The 13,441-nt window shown below is 35.4% G+C and overlaps 1 protein-coding gene across 6 annotated transcripts in view; it reads left to right on the forward strand.

The window, feature by feature from the left end:
- Positions 1 to 13,441, forward strand: part of USP25 (ubiquitin specific peptidase 25) — a 143,921-nt gene that overhangs the window by 68,608 nt on the left and 61,872 nt on the right. For all 6 annotated transcript variants that reach the window (XM_003895613.4, XM_017956514.3, XM_003895612.4 and 3 more), the window contains 4 exons: positions 184 to 270; positions 6,948 to 7,085; positions 10,980 to 11,056; positions 13,295 to 13,368. In XM_003895613.4, coding sequence (XP_003895662.1) covers positions 184 to 270; positions 6,948 to 7,085; positions 10,980 to 11,056; positions 13,295 to 13,368 — 376 coding nt within the window. The remainder of the gene's footprint in view (positions 1 to 183; positions 271 to 6,947; positions 7,086 to 10,979; positions 11,057 to 13,294; positions 13,369 to 13,441) is intronic.

The following is a 13,441-nucleotide window of genomic DNA, read 5'->3' on the forward strand; positions in this document are numbered from 1 at the left end:
AATAGTATGTCAAATATAAGAAATTTGACTTGTTCTCAGAAATGTGGCCTCCTCGTGCCAGTTGCAATGATTCTGAGTATAAGTAGTACACAGTTGTCAAAAATAAATCTCTAAACTAGTTATTTTTACATTCTGCTAATGGAATTTTCTCTCAGGTTATCTTCAATTGTTATTCTTTTTCAGTCATTATTTAATCTTTTGGAATTTAGAAGATTAGTTCTGAATTACAAGCCTCCATCAAATGCTCAAGATTTACCCCGAAACCAAAAGGTAAAATGTAAAAGATTTTTTTTTAACAGTATATATAGTCTATATGTTCTCTTATATGTGATTGATATTTGGGCATTTACTTGGCTCATCAAATCGGAAACTGTCAATTTGAGTATCAATTCATTAATCTCAGTTACCACAGCAACTTCTTATCCTTTGTTAATATATTATAAATATGACTTTTTTTCTTTACCTGTCACAGTAATATGCCAATTTTTGGTGTCACTTTAGTAATTTTTTTGAGGGGACTGTCACGTTTCAGTAAACTTTATAGGCTATAGTTTACAATTTAAGGTCTTTCCTCAATTGTCTCCTGAAAAATTTTGTGGAAATAGAAATTTCTTTTCAGTTGATTGTCTTGTGGAGCCCTTTAAAAAATGAGTTTTGCATTCATGTCTTTGCAGTACAAATGTGTATCTTTCATTTTGGAAGTGACTATCGTAGATAGGTAGTATAAAGTGAACAAAGAGCACACACACCAGGGCCAGATTGCCTGGGTTCTAGCTATGGACCTAGAGCTAGTTACTTGATTTCTCTCTGTTCCATTTCCTATCTGTAAAGCATAAATAATAATAGTAATTATTTCATAGAGTTGCTGTGAGCATTAAATGAGGTAAAACATGTAAGGGGCTTAAAAGTGCTTGGTACATAGTAAGAACTAGGTGTCAGCTATTGTCAGTTAAACAATAAAATAAAGTTTTTTAAAAATAAGACTTATTTAGGGCCAGGCGCGGTGGCTCACGCCTGTAATCCCAGCAGTTTGGGAGGCCGAGGCGAGCGGATCACGAGGTCAGGAGATCGAGATCATCCTGGCTAACACGGTGAAACCCCATCTCTACTAAAAGTACAAAAAATTAGCCAGGCCTGGTGACGGGCGCCTGTAGTCCCAGCTACTTGGGAGGCTGAGGCAGGAGAATGGCGTGAGCCCGGGAGACGGAGCTTGCAGTGAGCTGAGATCACGCCACTGCACTCCAGCCTGGGCGACAAAGTGAGACTCCGTCTCAAAAAAAAAAATAAATAAAATAAGACTTATTTTAAAAAGAACCAGTTTGCACACAGAATTTATACCTAATGGAAAAAATTGCTTACGGAGATGATATAGTTGTGTGTAGGACTTTAGTGGTTGATCTTGTCACAAACAATCTGTAGTCCTAAAGTGGACTTGTTGCCAAGACAGGGGAGTTAGTTTTAGGTTTCAGTGTACTGCTGAACTTTTTGTGACCTATTGTTAGTAGGAGTGATGAATTATTAAATTATGTTTTCTTTTAGTGTTTAATTTTTAAAACCACTTTTTCTGTAAACACGTAAAACATTTATAATGCATGCTAGTGGGATGAGAACTTGATTTATAACCAGCTTTTCAGGTTATAATCTCTGTGCTGTAGAGTGTCAGGCTGATAAACAACCCATTTTCAAAAGGGAGTCAGGATCACTCGACAAACTTGTGTGTCTCCAGAAAAATTAAGGAAAACCCTTTCAATCGTTATGGTTTTTACATGGAACTTTTTGAACTATTGCCTCTATTATTGCAATTTGTTAACATCACAGTTCTTCTCTCTTCTCATATCTCAAAGTCTATGTATAATTTGTGTGAAACTGTTTAGAATTATCATTTCTAGTTACGTATTTATGTATGTATATGTGTCTTGACCATTTATGGTCCTGGATTTTAATGTTTTACAGAGCTTTATTTTCTTTTTTCTTCACAGAGTTGAATAAGGCCATGTTAGTTTGTATTCTGATTTTAAAAACAGTTGTTATATTTATGCTTATATATCAGAAGGAGTTGTGAATACTAGAGAAATGTGTAATTCCAATCTTCAGCACCTTTCTAGACAAGTTTGTTTCTTGCAATGGGTTAGCCTCTCCAGGTGTCCCTTTAGCTTAAGGAAATAAAATAATTTCTCACTTCCATTCTGAGACAATTACGTAGAATATGCAATTTTGTATAAGATTATTCCACAAAAGTGACTCTCCTTTAATTTAGTAGAGTGACAGCAGTTCACACTATACCTTGACATCTTTGAAGCAAATGTGGGATTTATAGGTAGTTATCAGCCACTGAATGGTCCTATATTCATTTGAGATGGTGACAGCAGTTTTTTAAAAAGGTATCAGTGTAACTTGTCACTTATTTAATAATGAATTTACCTCCAACTGGTGACGTGTCTACAGCTACATTCAATTTGAACACTTTGTGTTAAATTGCAGAATACATTTGGGATTACTTTGATCACATCACAGAAATGCCATTTGTATACACTTTTAAACAGGATATTTTTTACTGGCAGAATTTGCCACAAATATTACATACATATTGGGTGAGATTTGAAAGAAATACAGTATTTGAAATTAGTTTGTATTTTAAGTAGACTTGGCAATTGCTTGTAGAAATTGAAACTAATTTTAGACACTCATATTTATTTGAACTGTTTGTAATTTCAGTGTCTAGGAGAATTGTGAGGTCTCTGGAAATACAATAATAGATCCTTGATGTAATCACCCCGCCTCCCCTCACACAGATATACATTTGGCTTAAAATGTTTCAAACTGATGGCAAAACATATTAAATGTTGAGAAAACAAAGATGCACATGTATAGTATTTAGTGGAAATCATCATATAAATAGCTAAAGCCTTATTAATTGGAAGGTTATATTATTTAAAGCCTTGATTTAGGACAAATATTTCAAAATAAATAAATTTCTCACTTTCCACTACTTAAAGCGAATGTCATCAGAAGGAAATGGGTTTAGTTGAGTACCATACTGTATTCCTGGACCAAATACTTGAAGGAATTTTGAATTTTACAAATAAAAAAGGCATACTGAGATTTCTGCCATTAGTCATGAAGAAGTGACAGGAACTGGATTTATAAGTCTCAGTACATTTTAAAGAATTCAGATCATACAGAATACCTTTTCTGACGAAAATGGTAGAAATCAAGGTAGAAATCAACAACAGAAGGATATACAGAAAATTCCCAGATAGTTGGAAATGAAGTAGTTCACCTCTGAATATCCCAAGGGACAAAGAACAAATCAAATGAGTAATTTCAGAATATTCTGAGCTGAATGAAAATTAAAACATGACATATCAAAATTTGAGGGATGAAGCTAAAACAGTGATTAGTTGAAGATATCTTATTAGAGACTATCGGGGGAAACCCTACCCCCGATATTTAACGTGGGTTCTTTTCCATTTCCCTAAGCGTCTTAACTGGCCTGAGAAATAAAGGGAAAGAGTACAAAAGAGAAAAGTTTTAAAACTGGGTGTCTGGGGGAGACATCACATGTTGGCAAGTTCCGTGATGCTCCTCAAGCCGTAAAACCAGCAAGTTTTTATTAGCGATTTTCAGAAGGGGAGGGAGTGCATGAATAGGGTGTGGGTCACAGAGATCACATTCTTCACAGGGTAATAGAATATCACAAAGCAAGTGGAAGCAGGGCAAGATCATAGGACCACAGGATGGGGCGAAATTAAAATTGCTAATGAAGTTTCGGGCACACATTGTCATTGATAACATCTTATCAGGAGACGGGGTTTGAGAACAGACAACCTGTCTGTCCAAAATTTATTAGGCAGGAATTTCCTTGTCCTAATAAGGCTAGGAGCATTATAGGAGGCCGGGGCTTATTTCATCCCTTCAGCTTCGACTGTAAAAGACGCCGCCCTGATGGGGGCCATTCATAGGCCTACCCTCATGGGGCGCATTCTCTTTCTCAGGGATGTTCCTTGCTGAGAAAAAGAATTCAGCGATATTTCTCCTATTTGCCTTTGACAGAAGAGAAATATGGCTCTGTTCTGTCTGGCTCACCGGCAGTCAGACTCCAAAGTCTTATCTCCCTTGTTCCCTGAAGATTGCTGTTACCCTGTTCTTTTTTCAAGGTGCCCAGGTTTCATATTGTTCGAGCACACATGCTCTACAAACGATTTGTGCAGTTAACACAATCATCACAGGGTCCTGAGGCATACATCATCGTCAGCTTACGCAGATGACGGGATTAAGAGGTTAAAGTAAAGACAGCATAGGAAATCACAAGGGCATTGATTGGGGAAGTGATAAGTGTCCATGAAATCTTCACAGTTTATGTTCAGAGACTGCAGTAAAGACAGGCGTAAGAAATTATAAAAGTATTAATTTGGGGAACTAATGTCCATGAAATCTTCACAATTTGTGTTCTTCTGCCGCGGCTTCAGCTGGTCCCTTCGTTTGGGGTCCCTGACTTCCTGCAACAAGAGACATCTTACCAGACATCTTATTAGAAAAGAAGAATGGTTTTCAATTAATGATAGCAGCTTGCATATCAAGACATTAGAGAATAAAGGGCCCATTAATCTCAAAGCAGAAGTAAGGAAATAATAAAGATAATAGCAGAAATCCATGAACCAAATATCAGAAAAACAATACAGAAAGTTATGGAACCAAAAGCTGCTTCTTGAGAAGATTGGTGCAATTGATGAACTTCTAGGTAAACTAAGCAAGAAAGTAGAGGGAAGACATCGGTTACAAATATAAGGCGTGAAAAAGGGAAACGTCACTACATATTCTATAGACAGTAAAAGGAGAATAGTGGAATATTGTAAACAACAGACAAGTGACTTGAAAGTCACAAGCTATCAAAGCTCACTGATGAAGAAATAGATAACCTGTGGTAGCCCTACATTATATTAAAGGAACTGGAACCCATCCACCAAAAAATTCAACAGCTGAACGTTTTACTTGTAAATTATATTAAGCATTTAAAGAACAAATGATAACAATTCCCTATACATTTGTACAGATACTTAAGAAGTAAAACTTCCCAACTTGTTTTGTGAGCTAAGCATTACCCTGAAATTAAGAGTAGGAAAATACATTTCAAGAAAAGAAAAACACACACCATTATTTCTCATGAATTTGGAAGCAAAGAATTGTAGCACATTTTTGAGAAATTAAATCCTGCAATTGTATATAAAGAATAATACCTCATAGAGAAGTGGGGCTTACCCAGGAATACAAAATTGGTTTAGCCTTCAAAAATAAATCACTGTAATTCACCATCTCAACAGACTAAAGAAGAAAAACCATATTATCATCTCTGTAGATGAAGAAAAATGATTTGACCAAAGCTAAAATCTCATTTATGGTAAAATCTTGTAGAAACTAGGAAGCAATTTAGTTTTCAAATATGCTTCTCAGCAGAATTCCCCTAATTTCCAAAAAATTATTACTTCCAACTTTGTTACTGGGAATGTCTCAAAAAACTGCATTGACTTAGGTGCAGTGATAAAGAAACTGATCTCAGGAAATTAAGGGTACTCATGGAAGTAACTTTATGGATTAAAGCTCATAGTTTTTATACTTTTAAAACCTATTTCTGTAGGGTATATTTGGAACCAGTTTTATTCCCTCTTACCTATTTCTTAGGACTCTTTTTTAGAATATATTCTAGAAGCAGTTCTTTCTATGTCGATTATATTATTCTGGGCAGCAACTATGTAAAGATACACCCCCATCCCAGACCCCTAGAATTTTACAGTGTTAAGAATGCCAAATAAATTTGGAAGAAAATTTTCATATTTAATATCTAAATTTTATCCATTAGAATTGTTATTACAAGAACTAAATATTATAAGAATGGCTTGCCTGGTTTGTTGCCATGAAACATTTCACTAAGTTTTGTGAATTACGTTATTTTTTAAAGTTTCCTTCTTGTTTTAAATTAAATTGTTAGTGATTGGTAATGTGAGTTGTTTTAATTTTTTCTGGAGATTTTGCTTTAATGAACCATTAAGAATTGAATGCTTGCTTTGTGTAGTAAAAACTTGTGGAAGAGAAATTCTTGTCTTTGAGAATCTTATAGTCTTATTGAGAAACAAAAGTAAGATTTCAAAGGACTATTAGGAGGGTGATATATTAGTCTTCTATTAGGATCTGGTCTAATTATTAAATTAATATAATTAAATTTAAGTATTGTGATTGAATTATATTAAATATAATGTTGGATAACTTAAAATAGATATAAAATAAATGAGTATAAAGTAATTTATAAGTACTTTTTATTAAATAAATGAATAATTATTAAATTTCTAATGTTAACAATTGGATGAGGTTCTAATATTAGTCTGATAATTAAGATTGTCACACCACAGTGACAGTCAGTGGTTCATTGCTCAGTGAAAGGCATTCATTTCAGTAGATGTGGAATTTGAAGGTATCGTTGACTTGGAGGAGTCTGGAAAGACTTCATGGAGGAGTAGAGATTTTTGCTTAAATGGGTTTATTGAGATAAAGCACTTAGAACAGTGCCTGGCATGCAGTGAGCACTCATTGGACGTTGCCTGTTATTATTACTCTCAGCAGCAGCAGCTGGGCCTTGCTGAATGGGAAGTATTATAATAAGCAGTCTTGAATGAGGAAGATATTCTGGGCTGAGTAATGACATGATTTGCTGTGAATATGTGGCATTCATCTGAAATTGTGAGCCTATCCTAGGTCTTCTGCCTTTTTTGTGCTGGACTTCTTTGAGTCTCTTAGATGGCACCAACACTCTACTTTCTTCAATTATGAAAGAGTGCTAATTCATCCCAAATCTATATTGGCTAGTTTAATTTTTGGTTACTGTTAAAATGAATATCTATTTACTAGTAAAAATTTTCTTAATCTTCAATTAAGGTTTTTTTTTCCTTCAATAGGAACATCGGAATTTGCCTTTTATGCGTGAGCTGAGGTATCTATTTGCACTTCTTGTTGGTACCAAAAGGAAGTATGTTGATCCATCAAGAGCAGTTGAAATTCTTAAGGATGCTTTCAAATCAAATGACTCACAGCAGGTAGTTTTGTTGCACTTACTTGTTTATTAACCATTTGTATTTTATTTAATCCGAATAATATTAAGCAGCTTTCCCAAGAATATGAGACTTTTTAAGATACGTGATACTGCTTTATTAAAAATAACCATTTAAAACATTTGGGAGACTTACTTTTAAAGAAAAGTGATCTTGAAGGTGTTAAAATAAAGTTTTAATTTATATTATGATTGAAATGAGAACGATGGATAAAATTAAGATTATTTACAAATACATAATTAAACATCTTCACAAATGTGTGATAACAGAGGATCATTATAGTACACATGCTTTTGATATTCCTGTGTTTGCTGGCAGGGAGTACTTTTCTGTAATTACCCAGAAATGGTTTTTGAAATACATTATCTTTGTTATTGTTGCTTTTGTCTTTTATTGTTTATATAGTGTATTGTAGATTTTTATCCATTACCTTAAAAGCATATTGGTAATTTTCTTACAAAATATCTATAAACAAGCCAGTATTTTCACATATAATTGGAAAAATCAGAGAAATTAAAGAAGGAAAACAGAGGAACAAATACAGTGGCAAATAATAGTAAGTGTTCAAAAAGATGGCAGCAAGCATGTAATGGCAGAAGCTTCAAAAAGCCACTAAGCTTTCAGTATTGTTTTTCAAATACATACTTGGATGTGTCTCTGTTTTTTGGATGTATGGAGAGGGCGTTTGGAAGAGGAGGGTCGGAGACTCTGTCACCATTTTCCTTGTGCTTTTTCTTTCTGTTTTAAATTTACCTTTTATGGCAAATGTGAATGAACAAAAAGGGCACTCACTCAGAGTTTCTTTTATATGTTGTTTCATTTTTTAAAACATTCTAACAATGCTCCTGTGCCTTTTAGGCTTAGTATCGACTCAGCTTTGTTTCTTACTTGCTCTGTCATGATAACACTAACACAAATCAAAAGAAAGAAAAATAATTTTACAGTTGATCCCAAACCACCATTTTAGGGCATTTGGCATTCCTTCTGGTTCTAAATGCGTTTTACTTTTTTTTTTTTCTTTTTTAGCATGCATACTATCTTTTCCAGTGACTCTGAATATACAATTAAATTTTTTAAAAAATTACTTCTGTTCTCTGACTTACCTTTCTTTCTGGATGGCTTTTTCCTTGTCTGTCCCTCCCTCCCTCCCTCCCTCCCTCCCTCCCTTCCTTCCTTCCTTCCTTCCTTCCTTCCTTCCTTCCTTCCTTCCTTCCTTCCTTCCTTCCTTCCTTCCCTTCTTTCCTTCCTTCTGTCTCTCTTACTCTCTTTCTTTTTCTCTCTCTGTCTCTTTCTTTCTTTCTTCTTTCTTTCCTAGAGATTCATGCTGATTTTGGGGTATCTTTTCACTTTTAAAGATGAGGCAGCATAGACTTCATTTGGAGCCATATATGTACATAGGTGGGCTTTTCAGTTACAGTTGAAATGGATACAAATGGCTGTTAAGGCCACAATATAAATGCTTTTGCTTCAGACTAGCACTGTAGACTAACTTTTGAAATCAGTGATTCTTTTTCTTTAGAGGACTTTTAAGGTGGATGTATATCAATTAAGGTTGATAAGTTTGATTCTCTTCTGTTCCCTAAACACTTGAATTTGAAGGCTACGCTAGTAATTTAGTGAATCTGTAAATGTAAGCATCATGATTTTTTTAAAAGTGAATTTATATTTTCATTGTATCTTCTTCCTAAATATTTCAAATATATCATCTCTTGAAGTGCACAAGAGTCTTTTGGGATACGCTTTGATATGTGATACTGTTAGTTTTTTCTTTTTCTTTTCCATTTTTGTGTTTTTGGAGACATGGTTTTGTTTTGTCACCCAGGCTGGTATACAGTGTCATACAGTGCTATACAGTGGTATGACAAATGGCTTACAGTGTCATAAAGTGGTATGACAAATGGTTCACTGCAGCATCAGCCTCCTGGGCTCAAGCCTTCCCCATGCCTCAGTCTCCTAAGTAGCTGAGACCACAGGCACATGCCACCGCGCCTGGCAAATAATTGTATTTTATTTTTATAGAGACAGGATCTCCCTATGTTGTCAGGCCTGGTCTTGAACTCCTGGGCTCAAGCTGTCCTCCCTCTTTGGCCTCCCAAAGTGGTAGGATTATAGACGTGAACCACCACACCTGGCCCGAATTGATACTGTCAGTTTTAATCATACCTTTAATTGTTTCAGCTTAAAACTAAAAATCAGTGAAGACTTCATTATTTTTTTTTCTCTTGATGGATGCAGGTAGAATTTTTATTTTATAATTATCAATTTTAGATTGATTTCTAAGGAAGATAGGGATTAACTTCTGAAAAATATTGTGATAGCTAGGAAACCTTCTTATTTTTTGTTAGATATAACCTTTAAGTGAATTAAAGTTATACAAAAGTATGAAAAGTTGTTTTAAGATGTTACAGTAGTTCCTGAGGATAGTCGTAACAAATTGCAACGGACGGAGTGGTTAAAAACAAAAGATTATTCTCCACCAGTTCTAGAGGGCAGAGGTCTAGAATAAAGGTGTTGGCAGGGCCCCACTTCCTCCAGTGGCTCTAGGGGAGAATCCTTCTTTGCTTCCACCGTATTCTGGTGGCTGTTGGTGTTCCTTGGCTTGAGGCAGCATAGCTCCAATCCCTGTCTCCCTTTTGCTTCCACTGTATTCTGGTGGCTGTTGGTGTTCCTTGGCTTGAGGCAGCATAGCTCCAATCCCTGTCTCCCTCTTCATATGGCTTTCCCTCATGTGTCTGTCTGTCTTCTGGTTTTCTTCTGTTTCTTATAAGAACACTCACCGCTGGATTTAGCCCCAGCCCTAATCCAGGCTGATCTCATCTCAAGATCCTTACCTTAATTATATTGACGAAGATCGTTATTCCAAATAGTGTCACCTTTTGAGGGTCTAGGTGGACATACATCTTTGCGGGCTACTATTCAACCCACCGTAGGTATTATGAATGTTTACAGCTAGATTTTTGTGTTGCGTTTAGTCCTGTTTAACTCTGCAACTTTGGAGCAATTTACTTAAGCTTTCCAGACTTTAGTTTCAACATTTTTTTAAGGTTAATAAGTTGGCCTACATGCTCTTTAAGAAACTTCTGGCTGAAAAAATGTATGATAGTAAGTTTGTTTTATATTTGGGGCTATTTTGATAAGGGCAAATTGCTTACTACTGATTCATCTGTCTTTAAGCAGCCTTAGTAGAGTTGATTTATTGCTTTTTCCCTTGTGTTCTATTTATTATATTCTGTGTTCTAACTCACGTTATTGAAAGAATTCTGGTAGTTGATAACACAACTGCTACAACCTATTCCTGTTTTTCTATGTTGGAAGAGTAGAGATCAAAGGAATGGTGAAAGGTGATAAATGAGCTGGTTCTGAATGATAGTAAAGGTAGATATGGCTTGAAAAGTTGTGTGTGTAAGTTGAATTAAGAAAATGAATTGTGGAAAGAGACTAGTCTTCCTTGTAAGAGAGAAGCCAGTAATAATTCTTTATAAAATAAAGAACGGTTTGGTAAGATGATTTCTTCATTTTATAAAGATTCATTACAGAGCTCTGCAGGTGGTGAGTAATGATTAGTTTTAAAAAATCTCATTTGTAAGTTTGGTTTTTGGTGTGTGTGTTTGTGTGTGTGTGTGTGTGTGTGTGTGTGTGTGTGTGTGTGTATTTTAGAGTGAACCCAATCATTGAATATCAGTATAATGCTTGGTTTTTCAAATATATCCTGGTTAAATGATAAAAGTTTCTTGCATTTTGTGTGAAACATTTCACTTGTTATCTTTGCAAGAAGTTAGTGATTATATATTTCAGTAACTGGCTCTAGGTTTGATGTTATAACATCTAGTATTTTTTTTTAGTAGGCTCAAATATCAACAGGCTTTTTTCTTTTCACAGCAAGATGTGAGTGAGTTTACACACAAATTATTAGATTGGTTAGAAGATGCCTTCCAAATGAAAGCTGAAGAGGAGACGTAAGTTACCATGAAGTTTAGCAGTGGGGTTTTAGGAATTCATTAGATAGCATGTATTTAATGTCAATGGAGAAATAAGAAATCAAGACAGACTTATGGGAATCCCAATATTTTCTGTATTATTGACAAGCTGTTTGGAATTTGCAGGCACAAATAATGATCTAACCAAAAAAATCTAAAAAGTGGTCCCTGAAAGAGCTAGTCTTACATGCCCAGTTCCTTTTCTTAGATTCAGTAATCACTTTTCATGAGGAGGAATGAATTTGCGGTGGAGAAAGATGTCAGGAATGTGAATTGTGACAAAATCCTTTTATGTAGAAGCATGAAGACAGGGATATGAAGTAGCAGTGCATGTGAACAAGTGGCTCTGTTCATCTGTTCACTCAGGGCCCCAAGGTCACCTAGGTGTCTGGGATCTTGCTGGCAGTGAAAATTATACTGTGTCTCCAAGTTTCTGCCCAGAAGTGACACATATCACTTCTGCTCACATTTTGTTGGACAGAGCTATGTGGCCTAACTTCAAAATGAGTAGGAATTTCTCACACTAATGAGGATGGTGGCTATGAAAAAAACAACCCCCCAACCCCCACTACCCCAAGAACATAACAAGGGTTGGCAAGGATGTGGAGAAATTGAAACCCTTGTGCTGTATTGATGAGGATATAAAATGGTACAGCCACTGTGGAAAACAGTATGGGGGTTTCTTAAAAGATTAAAAATATAATCACCATATGTTCCAGCAATTCTACTTCTTGGTGTCTATCCAAAAGAATTGAAAGCAGGGTTTCAAAGAGATATTTGTACACCTGTGTTCATAGCAACATTATTCACAATAGCCAAAAGGTGGAAGTATACCAAATGTCCATTGATAGGTGAATGGATAAACAAAATGTTCTATATATATGTACAGTGGAATATTGTTCATCCTGAAAAGCACAGAAGTTCTGACACATGCTGTAACATGACCCCTTGAAGATACTATGCCCAGTGAAGTAAGCCAGTCACAAAAGGACAAATACTATAAATCACTTATGTGAGGTATCGAGAGTTATCAAACACGTAGCAACAGAAAGTAGAATGGTGGTTGCCAGAGGCTGGGGGGAGGGGGAAATGGGGAGTTGTTTAATGCATATAGAGTTTCAGCTTTGCAAGAGGAAAAGAATTCTGAGATTGGTTGCACAACAGTGTGAATCTGCTTAACACTACCGAACTGTGCAGTTAAAGGGTTATGTGCATTTTATTCACAGTTTTAAGAAGTGAGTAGGACAGTGTATCTTACCATGCACCTGAACGTGAATGGCCAGAATTTTTTTTCAGTAGCACTAAAGACTACTACACTACCTACTGGGGTTCTTGTAAGAATTAAGAGAAGTACTTATCAACATTATTCTAAGGATTAAATGATGACCTATTTATCAAGAGAGATGGTATCCCCTCCCTTTTTAAACAATACTTAACAAATCAATTAATATAAACACAAATTAATACAGAAAAATCTGTATACAACTGTAGATACAATGCATTTCTATATGGTAAGGCCAAGATGAACTTTGTCTTTTTAGGTTACACAAACCATAAAAAGACAGTTTAAAATTATCAATTTGTTTACTTCAAACAGAAAAGAAAAAAATGAATTTTTATATTAAATGACTTGGAAACTATGTAAACGACTAATTCTACCAGCAGTGTGAGACTTCACGAAAGGATGGAGTAGCTCTTTAGCTACTCTGGGTCAAAAACTGGTACCTTGTTCCCTCCCTGGTGAGGTTGTTGTTTCTGGGTTATTTGGACTCTTCCATGTAAATACAGGAAATAACTTAGCAAAATGTTGTAGAAATCTATTCTGATTAAAAGTGGCTTTTCTTCCTTCCCATGTCCAAATTAACATGCACTACACAGAGTAAGAGATTGAAATGTATAATGATGATAGAAAGAGCAGACACTTTGTGCACAGACCGTGTCAATTTCTCTTCCAAGTTCATACATGTAGTGCTCATTTTAACTCTTATGAGAATCCTATGAGTGCAACTATCATCATTATCCTCAGTTGACAGGTGAAGAAACGGGAGAATAAATTTAAGTACCTTGCGCAAGGTGACGCTGTAAATAACAGAGCTCAATGCAAGTGCATGATAGCCACAGACGTGTTTTTGTCTTGTCATATGCTATGGTTCTTTTAATATTTTCTCTATAGGTCCAAAAATTGTAATTACATTTATATTTTTTAACACTCTTTAGGGATGAAGAGAAGCCAAAGAACCCCATGGTAGAGTTGTTCTATGGAAGATTCCTAGCTGTGGGAGTACTTGAAGGTATAGTTACACATTTACTTTTTATTACAAGTGAAGAGATTATTATTCATTCGTTCATTTGTCTCGATAGTTA

The sequence above is a fragment of the Papio anubis genome, chromosome 4 (assembly GCF_008728515.1).
Source record: "Papio anubis isolate 15944 chromosome 4, Panubis1.0, whole genome shotgun sequence".
NCBI lineage: Eukaryota > Metazoa > Chordata > Mammalia > Primates > Cercopithecidae > Papio > Papio anubis.